Source organism: Ochlerotatus camptorhynchus, unplaced genomic scaffold (genome assembly GCF_037179485.1).
Source record: "Ochlerotatus camptorhynchus isolate MF236.1 unplaced genomic scaffold, CSIRO-AGI_Acam_v1.1 ptg000037l, whole genome shotgun sequence".
In the NCBI taxonomy this organism is placed as follows: Eukaryota; Metazoa; Arthropoda; class Insecta; order Diptera; family Culicidae; genus Ochlerotatus; species Ochlerotatus camptorhynchus.
The window spans coordinates 2,095,668-2,112,498 of record NW_027040528.1 but is presented as its reverse complement, the minus strand read 5'-3'; the positions used below and the strand labels follow the sequence as shown (position 1 = coordinate 2,112,498).

Here is a 16,831-nt window from a genome sequence, read left to right as displayed (position 1 = left end):
TTTTCATTGTTTGACCACTTTCACGGATGTTCCGGATCTTCCGGAGGATGGTACTATGGACATCCAGATTCATGTTTATGTCACAAGCCCAAATTTTTTCTATCATCACAGTTCCTAATGTATTCAAGAAAACCACGGAGCTCTAAGATCAGGATCGTGGATTTACTACTTTTACGGATTGGAGGCGAACCAGCCTAAGGCTGAAAGCCTCCTAAATAAAGCTAAATAATAATAGTAATACTTTTACGGATGTTCCGGATCTTCCACTGGCGGTCCGATGGCCATCTTGGTCCATGATCCAAATTCATTCTTATATCACAGATCCTAATTTAAAAAAACGCGTAGCTCTAGGATCAGTTTCATGGGTTGATCACTTTTACGGATGTTCCGGATCTTCCGGAGGACGGTCCCATGGCCATCCAGGTACATGTTTATGTCACGACCCCAAATATTTGTTTATATCACAGTTCCTAATGTTTTCAAAAAAACCGCAGAGCTCTAGGATCAGGATCATGGATTGACCATTTTTACGGATGTTCCGGATTTTTCGAGGACCGTTCCGTTGTCTCCAGGATCCATATATAGGAACCATGACTGTATTCTGGCTAATTGTGAACATTTGTGCCCATTAATCTAAATTACAGATCTTGCACCACTTGTAAAACCCTACAAACACACCTTTCAAAAAAACGTGTAACAACTCTTTTCGCTTTTTATAAAAGTAGACGACTCTATTTTCAAGTTTTTTGCAATCAAAGTCATCTAGAAACCCTAGGAATTCTAAAGGTACCACAATTTTTGAAATTCATTAAGAAATGGCTAAGTTGTGCCATTGCAAACTTGCCGTTACACGTTTTTTGGAGGCTTCGTAGTCGGCGTAAAGTTTTTTACCCACCGTATTCGGAGTGTTAACCAGGCATAGCAAATCATTTACATTTATTTTAAGCATCCAATTACATTCATTTACCTCTAACTTTTTTCAACAACATAATTCCGTCAAATGATGTATAAAGCTTTCGTAGGTCTTCATATTAGCTACAACTTTTGTAAATAACTCCAATCTGTGTCTCTTATGCATGACGAACTAGAGCGAGCAGAACTTTTTTATTTTTGGTTTTTCAAGGAATATAATTTACATTCACTGAAAAACAAGGTGGGTTCTGTTCGCTCTGGTTCATTTTGCATGAGAGATGCAGATTTGAATTGTTTACAAAAGTTGTAGCTAATATTAAGACCTACAAAAGTTTCATCCATCATTTGACGGAATGCCGTTAATGAAAAAAGTTAGAGGCAAATTGATTTGTGATTGAATGCTCCAAATAAATGTAAATGATTTTCCATGCCTGGTTAAGAGAATACAATATTTAGCTAAAAATGTAGTTGGAATTGTTGGTACCTATTTTAATATATCCGTATGAAACTGCTCAGTATACGGTTCTTGCACGGTATGCACGGACATTTCGAACACAAACACATACAAACAATGATTAGTACAGTTGACTACCTGTCATACGGATACGGTTGTTAATGGAAGAAGCACACGTAAAGTGAGTAACAGAGCAGGGAAATTGGCATAGGTTGGATTCGTTTTGCAAGCGGATGCTTCCCGTTCGGGTGAGTTTAGAGATGATGAGCGAAGTAGCACAAAGGTAGGGTATGGTAGGCAGGACCACAGACAGATGGTAGGTACGTTAGCAGAGGACACTAATTGCTCATGAACACTGCTCAGCCGTAATTTCGCGAATCTACCGAACTTGATTCGATTCCCTTTTCTGAATTTTGGATCGAGGACGAAACTCGAGGACACCGATAATCTGTCTATCTGCGACTTCTGATAGAATAGGACGAAAGGAGAAAAAAAACCTAACACGCACACACACCTGTTTTACCGTTAATCTTATTCTCCTTATTGCTACCGCCGCCTCCATTGCCATGCGTGCTACCGTTGATCGGCGAAGTGGATAAGCTTGGCCACGCTTCTTTGTTTTGTATAGGTCCATTGGTTATGTCGCTAATATGTTTAGAATCACCTGTTTTACCACTGCCGCTTGTACCGTTCGCAATAATACCGTTTGTGGTGGTGCCGGTTCCGGTTCCGATTCCGCCGGTGCCGTTGATGCCGACACCGGCGCTGCTGCTGCCGTTGCTACTACTAATGTTGCCATTGCCGGCACCACCACTGGTACTGTTGCTGCTACCGATGACGGCCACGCCAACGCCGTTAGTACCATTCACCGACGGTGCCGTCGTTCCTCCGGCCGAGCTTCCCACACTAGCAATCATCGTGTCATGGAGCCGTTTCTCGTACTCCTGATGCTTCCCTTGGTGCATTTCCTACGAAAAAGAAAATGCTCGTAAAATGCAAACGCAACAACAACGTCAACCGGACAAACCTCCTTCGTAAAGCTAGCCTCCTGGTCGCCCAGTTCGTGCAAGTACATGCAATCCGGCTTCGGACACGTTTGGTTTTTCATAAAATGACTACAGTACTTGGTGGTGCCTAAACTGGTCTTTATTAGCCGATTATCGAGCATAATGTTGTTGACGCTCTGGATTGCCTTCAGAGCGTCGTTGTTGTTAATGTACGTCACGTACGCCGACGCCGAAGGGCCCTGTTTATCCATAAAGTGAACGATCGCAACAGGTCAGGATCCCGGCAAACGGTATGTTGGGCGGTATGTTTAGAAAGAGAAACAAAGGGGAAAAAGTCAGTTACCTCCTTTACGCCGTTACCAATATTACCTGGACTCCTGCGTACGTTGTACTAGGATTTATGACAACTTTATGAATCTTGCCGTATTTGCCGAAGTATTCATGCTTTTTAAGAATCTATAATCGATAATAAAAAAAAAACAATAGAAACGGAGTCAGTCAATTCAGCTGCCCAAATTATAGCATGTCAGAATAATATCGAAAGCCGAAGGACAACAGAAGAATTTCCGCACCGAAGACTAGCAGAAGTGAATGCATGAATTAGTTTCGAATGACAAACTCATGCATTCACTCCTGCTGATCCGCAGGCAGATCAGAAATCAAATGACGCTTAAATATACCTGCAAAGACAACGAACAAGCACAATCACAACTTACTTCGGGATCTGCCAATCTCGGCGGCAGTCCGACGACGAATACCAGGTTCTTCTGCACCACCCGCACGTTGGCTAAATGTTTCCGGTTTTCGGAGATTTTCGCCTTCCGCTGCTGGTCCCGCTGTCGCTTCTCCGCCTTGAATGCTGCAATCTGCTCCTGCGACAGGGGCGTGAAGTCTGCCGGGTTTTCCGGGTACGCCTTCCGACACGCGGGGCACAGCTCGTTCTCGTCGGTGCGGATCCTGTGCCAGCAGAACCGGCAGATCTGGAATGGAGAGACAAGGCGAGAAGAAAGTGGGAGTGATGATTATTCAACGTTAAGCAGGCATCGTTGAAGATTTGGAATGTGTTGCAAAGTGTGGCCTTGTCAAAAAGTGGCATTTTTTTTTAGGGACCTCCAGGTGTTTTCTATTTTTGTAGGTGGTACAATTTTTTTTTTTTTTTTTTTTATTATAGTCACTTTAACGCTCTTGGGTCATTCGTGACTTGTCCGGGGGTGAGATTTGAACTCGTGACTTTGGCGTGAGAGGTATGGATGCTAACCACTACGCCGGGGTCGCCCCCTATAGGTGGTACAAGTTTTAGACACTAGTGTGATACTAGTACCGCCTCCGATGGTTGCTGTGTAGATCAAGATTGATCTCAGCCACTTATGGAAGTGTTCCTCCAACATTTAGTCGGTGGTCAGACCGGACACCAAGCGATTTTTGTTTTATTTCGAGAAAAAAAGAATTTGAAGTTTGCTTGATGTAATGTCGGCCTTAATGCCCCTAATTTGGGCCCATACATAAATTCAGCAATCGACTAAATTTTCAATAACGACCAAAAATATCCATTAGTACCGTCCTAATGACGCGTTCAGCTAGATAAAATTGATAAATAGCAGATTTTTAGCGATGGGCCCAATCTTAGATCCATTTGAGCCATTTCCTCTAGTTAGTCGGAGAAAAGTTGACCTGATTGCATCCTGGGACTCCTGGGGCGCAATGTGGTATGGTTGCCGTATAACAAAATGTTGTTAGACTGTGTACTGGCGAACTGAAGCCTTTGTGTCACGAGTGATTGGTGATGGAAAGTGGACACCGGCCTCGTTTTCTCTGATGAGATCCCTCTAGTTGGAGCAGCTAGAGTGTGTTTCGTGGTTGATGGGGATTTACGCTGCTGTGAGGAACGAAAGGCGAGAGTGCTGTGTTTAACACCGGTTGAAGATGTAGTGGCAGTATATTTATGGGAGCTATTTGAAACCATCGTGATCAACGTGATGTAATGGATTTCTTTACAACATATCAGGTGAGATCTTTCCTTTATTTTTTTCTTAACTTTCATCCCATTATTATATGAAACATTAAATGTTATGGACAGGCGGTCCACTAGGACACCCGATTGAAGCGAAATGAATGGGGAGAGTGGAAATGCCAACTCCCTGTCTTTAACATTTCGTGAAAAGAGGATGGGCTCTTCTCCCCACTCATTGGGACATCCTCCTGTTGGATGGCCTATTTTTTGACCGGTTGTATCATCCTGTTGTTGGAAGAAGATTCTCATTTATTCCGTGGATGCACGTGGGCCATGTCTGGACCCATGGACCCAAACCGTTTTTGACCCTTCATACAATGCAGGTAGAATACAATTAGAAGCTTCGGCTTTCCTCAGCAGGACGAAGGCAGTGCAAAGTATAGTCGCTATATTCATAGTCTGGCGGATAGAATCTCGGGAACCAATTGAGCTGTCAAATAGCGGAACCAATCGAGCAAATCACGACCAACAACAGAAAAGAGCACATCAGCTATTGCGAACAAAACTTCGCAAACACTTTTCTCGTGACTCAAGGCTTGCCCAGAGTTGAAAATTATCTGGGGAGAATCACCCGGGTGCAAGAGATATCATTCTCTGGGGTGAATCTCTGCTTGTCTCCTCGGAGATTTCTCCTGGCACCACTGGAGAGATTTTTAGACACAGCACGAGAGAGTGAGAATGTTGACAGTTCACTTTTTGTCTGTTTATACACTCACTTCCGTGAGAAAGATAGCAGCGCAAATGCGTTATTGTTTCGCCAAAGATTCCGGCAGAGCTTGACGTGAGTGAGTGAAAACATCAATAAAATGGCTGAAAAACGTATACAAAGACAAGGGCGTAGCCAGGTTTTGAGCTAGGGAGAGGCGAATTTCACCGAAAGCCTTTGTGTTGCTGAGTTTAGTGCGGTTTGAGGACAGTACCGAAAAAGTGGTTGTGAATGTTGTGCTTTGCAGGGCAAATGAAAAAAAAAAAAACATTTAAAGTGGTTTGTTTTCATCGGGAAAATTTTCCGCTATGAAGTTGCGTATTTTGCGTATACGTATACGTGACGTAGTGTGCGTACGATAAACGTCAGCAATCTCTATATTCATCGGGTGTTCGGTGTGGCTAGATCGCTGCTCCTCTCTCCATTTTCACTGCAGCTGCTGACGGCATTCCAAGTGCATTCTTCTCGACACATTTCAACGACGACATTCTCCACGTTAAGGACGGGCATTTCCCTTCACAAAACTGCCTCGAACCTTGGACAGTCGAAGACCACATGCTCCGGCGTTTCATCCACGTTGCCACACTCCTAACAGGGGGGTGACACTGCGTGTCCGAACCGATGCAGATACATCCTGAAGCAGCCGCGGCCAGACAAGAACTGCGTTAGGTGGAATTTGACGTCTCCGTGATTTCTGTTCACACAGGTCGAAAAAAATCTGTATTAATCTACGTGGTTAGGTTAGGTTATCTTTAATAGCGAGACTTTAGCCAGAGACTGCTTCATCTCTTTATTAGTCTTCGTGTCCATCTACCGTTCTCTGCCGTGTTCCACTCCTGTTGCTACTTAGCCAACTACTCCGCTCTCACAACTTTCCGTACTCTTCCGGCTTCCCTCCGCCTGTAGCACTCGCTGTCTTCCACTTTGAGGTTATGACATGCCCCCGACGGTGATATCTTCCCGCTGTACTGCTTTACAGTTACTGTCCAATAGAACTTCCGTTTTATGATGGATCATCTGCAGCTTCGCTCCTTACATCCAGTTACCAATCATGTTGATCACCTCAGTCGCCAGAACTTCCACCTCTTCCAGCGTCTCGCCTGTTACCGTCAAGACGATGTCGTCCGCAAAGCCAACGATCTCAACTCCTTTGGGCAGCTTCAGCGTTAGCACGCCGTTGTACATCCCGGTCCAGAGCGTTGGACCACAAACGAAGTGGCAGACGACTAACTGGCGAAGAAATCAATTTAAATAATGTGGTTCGCTGTAATAGAATTTTCTTAGAAGCTTCTGCCATCATCCACCAGATGGGATAGTATTTTTGTTTTGGTTTTGCACAAAGTTGATTTTGTGTACAATGATTCTTTGACAGTGTGCAAAGAGTGCGTATCATTTTGTCATTTTTTTATGCATTTCAGTTTTGAGTAGAGTGAAAGAGATAGAACCAAAACATTCTAGTACATTTGGTGAAAATGCTAGTTCAATCCAGTAGTAGTGTTGCCATGTGGTACAATCCAGTAGTAGTGGTGTTGCCGTGTGGTACACTGAAAAATTGCAATAGCAGGTTAGTCACCAAAGTTTTCGAGCCGCTCCGTCTGTCACTTCGTTTGTGGTTGGACCAAGGATGGAGCCTTATGGAACTCCCGCTGTGATCCTAATCGATCTCTGTCCCATGTTGTCTGTCGACTAAACTGAAACAAATTTCAATAATGGTGCGCTGATGCATTTCCAAATGTGTACACCAAATTTTAAAATAATTGACTACTGTACGTTAATAGAAAAAGTAACTTTTAAAAAATCTTTGTATGCAACAAACCTAAGAGAAAGAGAAGACAATACGGGGGGCGAAAACGAATCACTTTTCTGTCAAGCGCGAACCAGCTCGCGATTGGCCGATTGGAAATGCGTAAGATAGAGATAGAGATACAGATAGAGATAGAAATAGAGATAAAAGAGAAAGAAGTCAGTTGTCTCCTCTTCCTCTTAGCAACAAACTAACAACCAAAGTCTTCACCGGGGTGATTCTCCCCGGTGAAGCAAACGAACTCTCTACGGTGCTCCCTAGTGATCACTCATACGCTCCGGTGTGTTGGACTGGTGGAGGTGCGAGGTCAGAAACTGTATTTGTTTGCGAAGTGGGAGAAGCGATAGAAACTGAAAACAAAATAAAAATCTCTCGGGTGAGTTTGCTTTTGTCATAGTGCGAGGTGTCGTTTCAACTCATCACCCTGCTTACACTGGGGAGAATGGCATCCCTGGGCTTGCCTACGCAAACTAACACCATCTTTGGGTTGGAGAAAGTTTCCCTTATCCGATGGTGCCGGTAATTTGCGTTCGATTGGCGAGGAAAGAATAATCAATGTTTTGTTTATAAAAGTTGACAGATATACAATATATTGAATTGGCTCCGCTTTTTGATAGATCGAAATTCTATCCGCCAGACTATGAATATAGCGACTATAGTGCAAAGCGGGTGCTTTTCAACTTCATGGGTGGCATATATAAGCGCTAGTGTAAGCAGGTCTTAACTTGACGCTTAACGAGTCAGCAAGCCGTGTGTGCAGCCCTCCGTTGTAAGCGCAACATTTCAATGCCGGTAAACGGAGGTCTCTATTAGGTTTTGCAGCGTGACGTGACAAATGAACTCAGTGTTAATCGGTTGAACTTGAACCTTTTTGACAGTTCAGTGGTACTGTTTACAAGCACTTCGAAAACAAATATTTTAAAATTCCCGAATTTTAACTTGAAAATTGTCGAGGAACTGGGCGGCGAACTGCAGTCCTTAAAATTATCGGGAAAATCTACACAAGAACAAAAGGAACTATGTCCACGTAAACAGTACCACTGAACTGTCATCAGATTGAGGTTAACCCCGACGGTACAAAATCTTATGGCAACGCTTCATAAACACACACGGGGCAACTCTCCACCCACTTTCGGACCAGCTCTTCACAAAGTAAGTCGCACAGTTCTTTTCTTTGTTTACGATAGTACAGGGCTCATTTTTTAACATTTCAATGAACGGGCAAAACCAATGTTATTAACCAACAAAAGTGAAAATAGTAAAAGGCACATCTTTAACTGAAATGTAAACACGGCGAAAAGTTAAGGGCAACACTTAAAAGGCAATCAAAACAAGGTGCATCCGCATTTCCGGGCGAAATTATAAAAAAGGGAAAAAAAGGGTTTTCAAGGGAAAACTAACAAAACGCTCAACACAAATTAAAATGGATGAATTTTATGACCATAAATATAATTGCATTGGAAAAATTACTACACCTTCAATTAAATAGTAAATTAATACGTGCAAACTTGCTCGGGTTTTCTCCATTTCAGGGCTGGTAGTGCTGATGCGATTAGTAACTTTAGGGACTAAAATTACGAAAATAGTGACCAAACAGTGACTTATAAATACTAAATAAGTAAGGATTTATATGGTTACTTAGAAATTCAAATACGGTTTGATATTGAAATAAACTTTTTATGTCATGGAACTTAAAATCAAATTTCATAAATTCCTCTAATTCAATCGAATCTCACAACGGAATATCCTGTGAAGAGGATTTGAAGTGATTTGAATAATTTACATTCACTTACGATATACATGATGACTAGAAAATCGTAATTACCGATCTTGTATTTGATTCTGCGTTCGAAATCTTTAAAATGTTGATATATCTAGGAAGATAACTTTGATAATTCGCTAAGAACTTATCACATAATTTCTTCAGAATGCTCTCAAGAACTTTTTTAAAATAATTCCCCTTCTCTTTAACTATTTTGGTAGTTGGAAATGCTTAATATCAAATATCAGAATTAAAGAGGACATTTTATACGATAGATGAGGAGATGAAAGTAAAGAGTTGATAGTTCCGCCGTACTGTAGGCAGTGTGAAATTTGTATATAGAAAGTAGAAAGCGAACAAAGGACAATTTTGAGGAAGGTACGAAACGGTTAGAGCTTCTCCTCCGATGTGCGGAAACAGTTATATCGATTGTTTCATACTCAAGTCACCATCTGACGTAAACAACTACCCGATTCGTACCTTCCTCAAAATTGTCCTTTGCTCGCTTTCTTCTTTGTATATACAATTTTCACACTGCCGTACTATAACGGAACTACCGTACTATAACGAAACTATCAACACTATAATTTAATCTCCTCATCTATCGTATAAAATCTCCACTTTAAGTCTGATATTTGACGTTAAGCATCTCCAACTATGTAAATCGTTAAATTCACGCATGAAGCAATAACACATGATTAGTTAAAGTAGATCATTTTCGATTTTTTATTGATTCTTCTAGGAACTCGCTGAAGGCTCCTTTCATAAGTCCATTTTAAATTTATTTGAATTCTCCTTAGAATTTCCATGCAATTAACCTCAGAAGTTTCATAAATTTCTGCTCAGAATAATCTTGGACTTCTTCCCTACATTCAATTGGAAACTTAATTAGTATTCTCCTTAGAATTCCCATAGTATTTCCTCAGAATTCTCAAAACAAAAATCCGTCACAGCATAACTTTGAAACTCTTCTCAGAACTCTTGGAGATTGAACCTTCAAAATTCGATTCCATTGGAATTCTCGGAATTTATTTCGAACTCTTTAGAATTCTCTTGAAATTTCAGAATTATTTTTAAATTGAGGGGGTTAGAAGGAAAGGGGTGTAAGTGACTTTGATCGATTCTCTTCATTGAATTTCTCTTTCGTTAATAATTCAGCTGCAAACACATTCCTTGATTCGTGTGCCATTCTGGATGCTAGATGAGAACCCCCTTAATCAAACTATGTGGCAGAAATAGCGCAAAATCTCTTAATAAAGCTGTGACTATCAAAAGAGAAAGTCGATGAAGAGAATCGATCAGTCGATGCGCAGTAGTTCTTTCAGTCGATGCGACGTCGACTTTGGAAAGTAACCGTTTCGTGATGAGTGTGTGAGTGATGACCACGTTTTGCGTCCATTGCATTGTCAATTGAAGCGCTCTGCCCCTCGTTGGAGATACTGCCATACCATGAAACCACTCGAAGTGGATTTCATTCTGATGAAGGAGGCTTATTGGACAGCAGGAGATAAAGTGTTTATTGTGTTGTACCTTTTGAGCCTTATCAAATAAATTAATAAACAAGAAAATCATTCACATTTTTCTAAACTTACAGATTTAAGACATGTTATGAGCCATGTAATCATTTAATCCCAACAACATGGATTTTCATCACTAGCTTGATCGCAAGAAAGTGTTCAACGAGTTCATGATCCCCTCAATTTGCTCCATTTCCTCTCCTTGACATGTAAATTACCTTACCCTTATTAGTTATTTTTCTGACTGTTTGTGGACTTTTCGTGAGGGATATTTTCGCATAAGAAACACTTGTCTTTAATCTCCCGTTATAAAATATATTCCCGTGCACACTTCAATGCCCATCCCACTTCCAGTGAACATTTGTTATGGATAACACGTTTAACCAAACGCTCGATCGCAGTGGGATACCACCGGTGGGAAATCGATCACAAGCACGTACTGCACATCCCAGCCCAAGTAACATTGCAAGTTTTATTGAGGTTGTAAAGCACCCTACAAGCCTAAATCATGATCCACAGAACCCTCATAAAACCTAAATTGGTACTTGGGAAGTAATCAATAAGCCCGTTATTTGGATTGATTTTGCTACATAAAGCTAACATACCACTAATGCAGTGCTTTGGCACATTATTAGTCGGATTATCATTAAGCAGGCTTATTGGTTATTGGGGATTTCCCCCCACTTTCTTTCAATTAAAAATTGGAAATGATGTTCAGAGTTGAGCTTTCACAAAATTAGAAATTATGGTCCATGTGACAAAGAGTTCAATATTCAATAATAATCTGCTACTCAAGTAATCAACAATTCGTCCATCCAAGCAGGATCATAATTCTTAATTTTCATTGGATAGCTTAATGTCTGCAATTAATCCGGCTCTTAAGCACACAATGAGGAACTAGAACTACAAGTATTCAGAAATATAGCTCTTAACTTTTTGCCATTCTTGCATTTACACAAAGACGGTCCAACCCATCTTCAGAGGATCAATTTTTGTTGGACCGAACTAAACACAGCGCCACCTAGAAACGCGCTTTGTCGTATGAATTTTGTAACAACAATGAATAGATCTACTCAGAGATAGCAGTAGCTGACGTGTTTTTCTTTTGCTGCGTATTTTTCGTAAGCGAATTAAACACATTTGTTAATTTGTGTGCTGAAATTTAATTGCAAGTGTTCATAAAGTTATCATTTAGTGACATATCAAGAGCCACATGTGAAAAGGGCATACAAACTTTTTGTAAACAAACCTTTGTAGGCCCTCTTCTCGCCAATCGACGGTCGCCCACGCAAACTAACAACATCATCAGGATGGGGAAACCTTCCCCTATTCGGCGATGTTCATGGTTTGCGTTGGTGTTATATGGGTGGCGAGAAAAGGGCATAAGAATGTTTGTTTACAAAAAAGCTTGTATGCCCTTTTCACAAGTTGTTCTTGATATTGTGTTTTGCCTGTGTTTGCCGTGAGTGGCTCAGTTGAACTTGAATCTAACCTCCAAAATATACAACGCAGATTCAGTGTCATTGTTCGGTGTCGATTTCCATTGCCTCCCGGGAGCCCGGTTCTCCGAGTTCGGATGCTACACTTTCGGCGTTATGAGATGGATAATAACTAGGTAGGTCATGACTTTTCTTACACATTTCCTGTCAGTTGGTGAAAGGTCATTTTTGGATTCAGCTGCTGCACGGGTAAGTTGAATAATAATTAGCTGTGCCGTGGGTGATTTGCCCATAACTAATATCGGCGGATTTTCACATTTACGACACAGTTACGAAATCGATCGGTCTACGGTCAGCTCGAAATCACCCCGGAACACAACGAAAAGAAAAGACAAAGCGGAACATTTGCAAAACGATCCCGAAGTGCTGGAAGTGACGTTGGGAATTAATCTCATAAGCCAGCTACACGCCACTTTCAAGGATAAGCATGGCTCGGGTGCCATCTTCTTAGACGAACTAACCAATGAACTAACAAAGGATTTCATGGCTACCGAAATGGCAGAACAGTTGTATTTGTCGTTCTTCAATTCCATGTACAGCTGCAGGGAGAAAACAAGATTTTATGAAAAAAGATGCTCGATTGCACAGCAAATGGAAGCGAAGGAAAAGTATCCCGTTTTGCTCAAAAAGACCATCGAAGATTCCCCCAACCTGAACGACATTATGGAAATGGAGTACGCCCTAACGGCGTACCGAAGCGAAATCAACGGCTGGGCTAAGCAAGCTCCGCAAGATCTGGCCTCGCATATGACTCGTCAAAAGCTAGCCGAAATGTATCCTATCATTGACGAGAAAGTCCTGGCAGAAATCCTACAAGCCCACAAATTCAGCGACACTATAACCGTCCTAAACAATTCCATTCCGGAAGAGCTGACAAACCAAATCGCCCGCGAACGGGAAGCCCTTGTGAAGCGAGCAGAAGCCGAAAAACAGAAACCACTTCCTTCGTCCTGAACGTCGCCGCCTCCAACGGTCGAGCAGGTACCGTCATCCAGCGAAGACGACATCAATCTTCAGCTGAAAACGGCCGAAGAATGCCGCAATATGTCCCAGGACCACCAGGAACTGAAAAACGAATGCCACGAGAAGGCACGGAATGCCATTCAGCGGGGCATGGTCGTGGTGGCCGAGTACTATGTCCAGGTTGCCGGGCTTCATCGAACCAAAATCGATATGTGCAGCAGTAAGGCCTCGAATGCCATCATGGAGGTGCACAAGCTGACGCTGAACAATGTGGACGTGTTGGATTTGCACTATCTACACTCGGAGGAAGCGCTGCACGCCAGAAAGCTGACCCACCGGACGCAGCAGTTCAAAAAACTGTTCATCATTACAGGACGCGAGTTGCACTCGGCGGATGGCATACCGATCATCAAGCACCGGCTATGCTGAAGGCTATGCTGCGGGACCTGGGATTGAGGTAACAGGAAGCGATGGATCAAGTTTCAGTAATTCATTATCATTAATTATTGTTTAAAAATACTTTTTATAACTTTTATACCAAAGGAGAGGGAAGATATGAGATGGATAATAACTAGGTAGGTCATGACTTTTCTTACACATTTCCTGTCAGTTGGTGAAAGGTCATTTTTGGATTCAGCTGCTGCATGGGTAAGTTGAACAATAATTAGCTGTGCCGTGGGTGATTTGCCCATAACTAATATCGGCGGATTTTCACAGGCGTGTAGTTCTATTGAGAGATGGGTCCGGTTGGTGAATTAGCTCGGGAACGTGTTGATAATATGTCCGTCGCGAGTTTTGGTGGTGATTCGGTGGCCGACGTTGCCATGAATCAGCAAGTTTTTTTGCTTGCATAAGTGCTCGGTTTACTGGTCTCTCTCCGGTGTCGGAGATTGCGAGCAATATGAAAGATGCCTCGCTGGATACGCCCAAGACTGGACGGGTGGTAGTTGGTGGCCTCGAACTGTTTCTTGGGAAAGCACTACACGCGAACCTCCTCCCAGATGACCATGGCAATGCAAGAAAATTTGTGTTCGTTAAAGGAAGTGTTACGGCAAAGGTGCATCACGAAATGAGATGCAAAGCTTCGAGAAAATCAAAATTACGGAACCCATGGATTGGAGGATCAAATTAACATGGTGAGACAGGCCAAATACATTTTACAATTTAAAAAACATAAACTAAATACGTGCCAGGTTTGAAAAGAATATATTCGAACCTGGAAGCCTTTATGTAAGATTAATATCCATTTGATAACGGTGATGCATACATGCGGGGCTTATTGTAAGTGAAAGTAGCTTCGGAATGGGCGTGACTCTTCAGACATTCTGAAATGGGTTGCTGGATCTGCAATAGAGCTATCACTTTCTAACTCCCGGACTAAAGCTGTCTACAATGACCATAAATGCGACATTGTAGAGAGAGTTCTTCCATAATAACACTGCCGGCCAGTGGGGGTTAGAGGGAATACACACAAATAACAATGAATAGCTCTACTCGAAGATGTAAATGGATTTTTACCATCTCTCTGGGATACCATTCCAACTCAGGGATGGCCCAAAATCATCAAAATTCAGTTCGCCAAGCAGAATCTCACGAGCACTAGCGTGTAAATTCATAGGATTTTTACAGCTCTTACAGCAATGCATCTGTAATTTTTATGCACTACATATGCAGCTGACTATGTTCTTGTTTAAACAATTAAAATAATTCATTTTAGCACCGACAAGGTCACAATTCTATTGAATTCTGATTTCTCGCGTCACTTTCAAATAGACCAATGTAACATATCCACCATTTTGAGAAAATCAAAGTTGATGTTCGACAGATTAGAAACAATAAATTTTGCAATACTATTTTTAACATAGTTCTTGAATAATAACGATGTAAATTCAGTAAAAACGGTAAAATCACAACTTTTCTTTGAATTTCATGCTACAATATAGAAACAGAACACATGGGACGTTTTGACTAGTCAAGTTGTACATCGGACCTGTTACATTGGACGATTTTTCTCAATTACATAATCAATGAGTGACGTTTTGTCTACATGATACTAGATTCCCTTTCACAGATTTCAGAGTAGAATACCTAACTTTAGATTGGCCCCGCCTTTAGAAAATGAGCACCAATCATGTGAGGCAGTTCAAATGACCGAAGTAACAATCATGTACCCATTATTTCAAACTGTACATTGGACAATTTTTGACCTATGATTATCTTAAATAAAGTAAAGTAAATCTGGATGGATGTTTTTGTATCACATAGAAAATATGATGATAGAAGAGCAATAGTTTGTATCGCTTAACTCGATTTGTTTACATTTGTTACTAAGAACCTTTTGAAAAACTACACTAAGTAATTTAATTGTATGAGACTAGCGAGATCAGTAATACTTTTCAGAGAGAATTAAGAAATATTTCCCTGATTTTTAAAGAAATTCCCTGAGATTCCCTGATTGTCCAGGACTAAAATGGAATTCCCTGAAATTTCCTGATTTTCCAGGTTTTTCGACACATTGAAGTCATACCTTATGGAATTCCTAAGTTTATTTGCCACAGAACAGAACAAGTAAATATAATTTATCATGGACTTAGGCTCTATTAATAATCATGCTAAACATAGGCCCTGGCACATAGACCCTTAATCAGAACAGAGTGTCCATTCGAATCCAATGTTCATCCTGGAGGTTAGAGCTTGAAGTGCTATAAGCCAAACAACATGTTGTAGGTTACTAAAATGCTGATCATTCTCCAAATTGTCCTGGAGATCTTGACTAACGAAGGATCACTTGAAACGAGAGCAGCAATTCTCCCTGGAGATTGAGAAACGAGTTTACAAGGATTGGGAGCAGATGTGCGCGGATTAGTAGTGGAAGTTTGGTATATGTAAGCGTTATTGTGAATGGAAGAAGTGTATAGAAATCAAACTGGTGAAAGTGGGCGGTCAGCATAACATTACATTATTTTTGGAGAAGAACAGGATCTGGCTTGAAATTTGGTGACTTCCATCCATTTAGTAAAAATTGAACTTATTCCAGTATGAATGCAACAATATTAAAAACTAAATACGACAGAGCATCGTTTGCTGGCTGTTGCCGCGGGTATTGTGGGATTCCCAGGTACCCGCTTGAAGCTTCAGTTGGCTGCGGTGGCTCTTAGAATAGATAGTGCGAATAAGGGCGTCTATGTGATGTTTTGCTGTACCTGTACCTGTTGTGAACATTAAAACATCCTTTTCCTAAAACTTGTTGAGGACGCCTTATTATCCTTTTGAAAGTACTGATCTTCACGACATAAAGGGAACCATTACGGAGCATTAGATTTGACCAAATTATTCCCAGTTCTATTTGCCCAACGCACTCAGCTGGGTGAGGGGTAGAGGATGAAACACATACATTCTCAAAATTGTACTGGAGATATTTTACAGCTTGACCGAAATCTTGTTCAATTTCCACTCATCATTTTTGAGCATTATGTGCTTCACTGCGACTCATAACATCATTTAATATTAATCATCGTGTTAAAACAACATTGTTGGCTTATCCAAATCATCCCGGATATTTGTCCTTGAAGTTCTGCAAACTCAACAAGGTATACGATGATTCGACTTAATGATAGAATGGGTAAACCTTTGTGAAGCCCCGTAATATCATTGGTTTGGATTATAAGGTTTTCCAAAATACCTGGAGTTCAGATCTTTATTTTTTTATATTCACTTTAACATTCTTGGATCATTCGTGGTGGTGACTTCGGTGTGAGAGGTATGGATTCTAATATTTATGTTTTACAGACTAACCAAGGTTTTCTACGATGTCATGATTAATCTTGTGCACCTTAATCAATAAGTTAACTAATTATTTATTTATCTCTGGACCAATCATATCATGATTTTTTTTTTAGTTAGTTGATTGTGTCCGGTGTCGAACATTTTTATGAAACTTTTCGAAGCATTAATACACATGCTAAAGCGGATAACATTTTTTTTTTTTGGTTCGATTGATATAGGGTGTCCCAGAATGTCTAAGCACGATTAAAAAAACGATAACGTAACTCTGTTTATAGCAAATTCGATATTTATTTCGTATTCATGTTCTTTATAGTATTCTTTTACAGTTATACGTAGAAAATCCGAGATCCGATCAGTCGTAATTTTTGATCTCAGGCTACTCATTAGCTTCAGCACAGATGGCTTTCCAA

The 16,831-nt window shown here is 41.1% G+C and overlaps 1 protein-coding gene across 6 annotated transcripts in view; it reads right to left on the bottom strand.

Moving 5' to 3' along the window:
* Cnot4 (CCR4-NOT transcription complex subunit 4) overlaps positions 1-16,831 on the bottom strand; it is a 117,858-nt gene that overhangs the window by 41,126 nt on the left and 59,901 nt on the right. For 3 of the 6 annotated variants that reach the window (XM_065233925.1, XM_065233952.1, XM_065233934.1), the window contains exons 3-6: positions 3,090-3,353; positions 2,749-2,829; positions 2,394-2,612; positions 1,881-2,334 (exon numbers count right to left, since the gene is read on the bottom strand). In XM_065233925.1, the coding sequence (XP_065089997.1) occupies positions 1,881-2,334; positions 2,394-2,612; positions 2,749-2,829; positions 3,090-3,353 (1,018 nt within the window). The remainder of the gene's footprint in view (positions 1-1,880; positions 2,335-2,393; positions 2,613-2,748; positions 2,830-3,089; positions 3,354-16,831) is intronic. The other 3 variants (XM_065233961.1, XM_065233969.1, XM_065233943.1) reach the window with 2 other exon arrangements.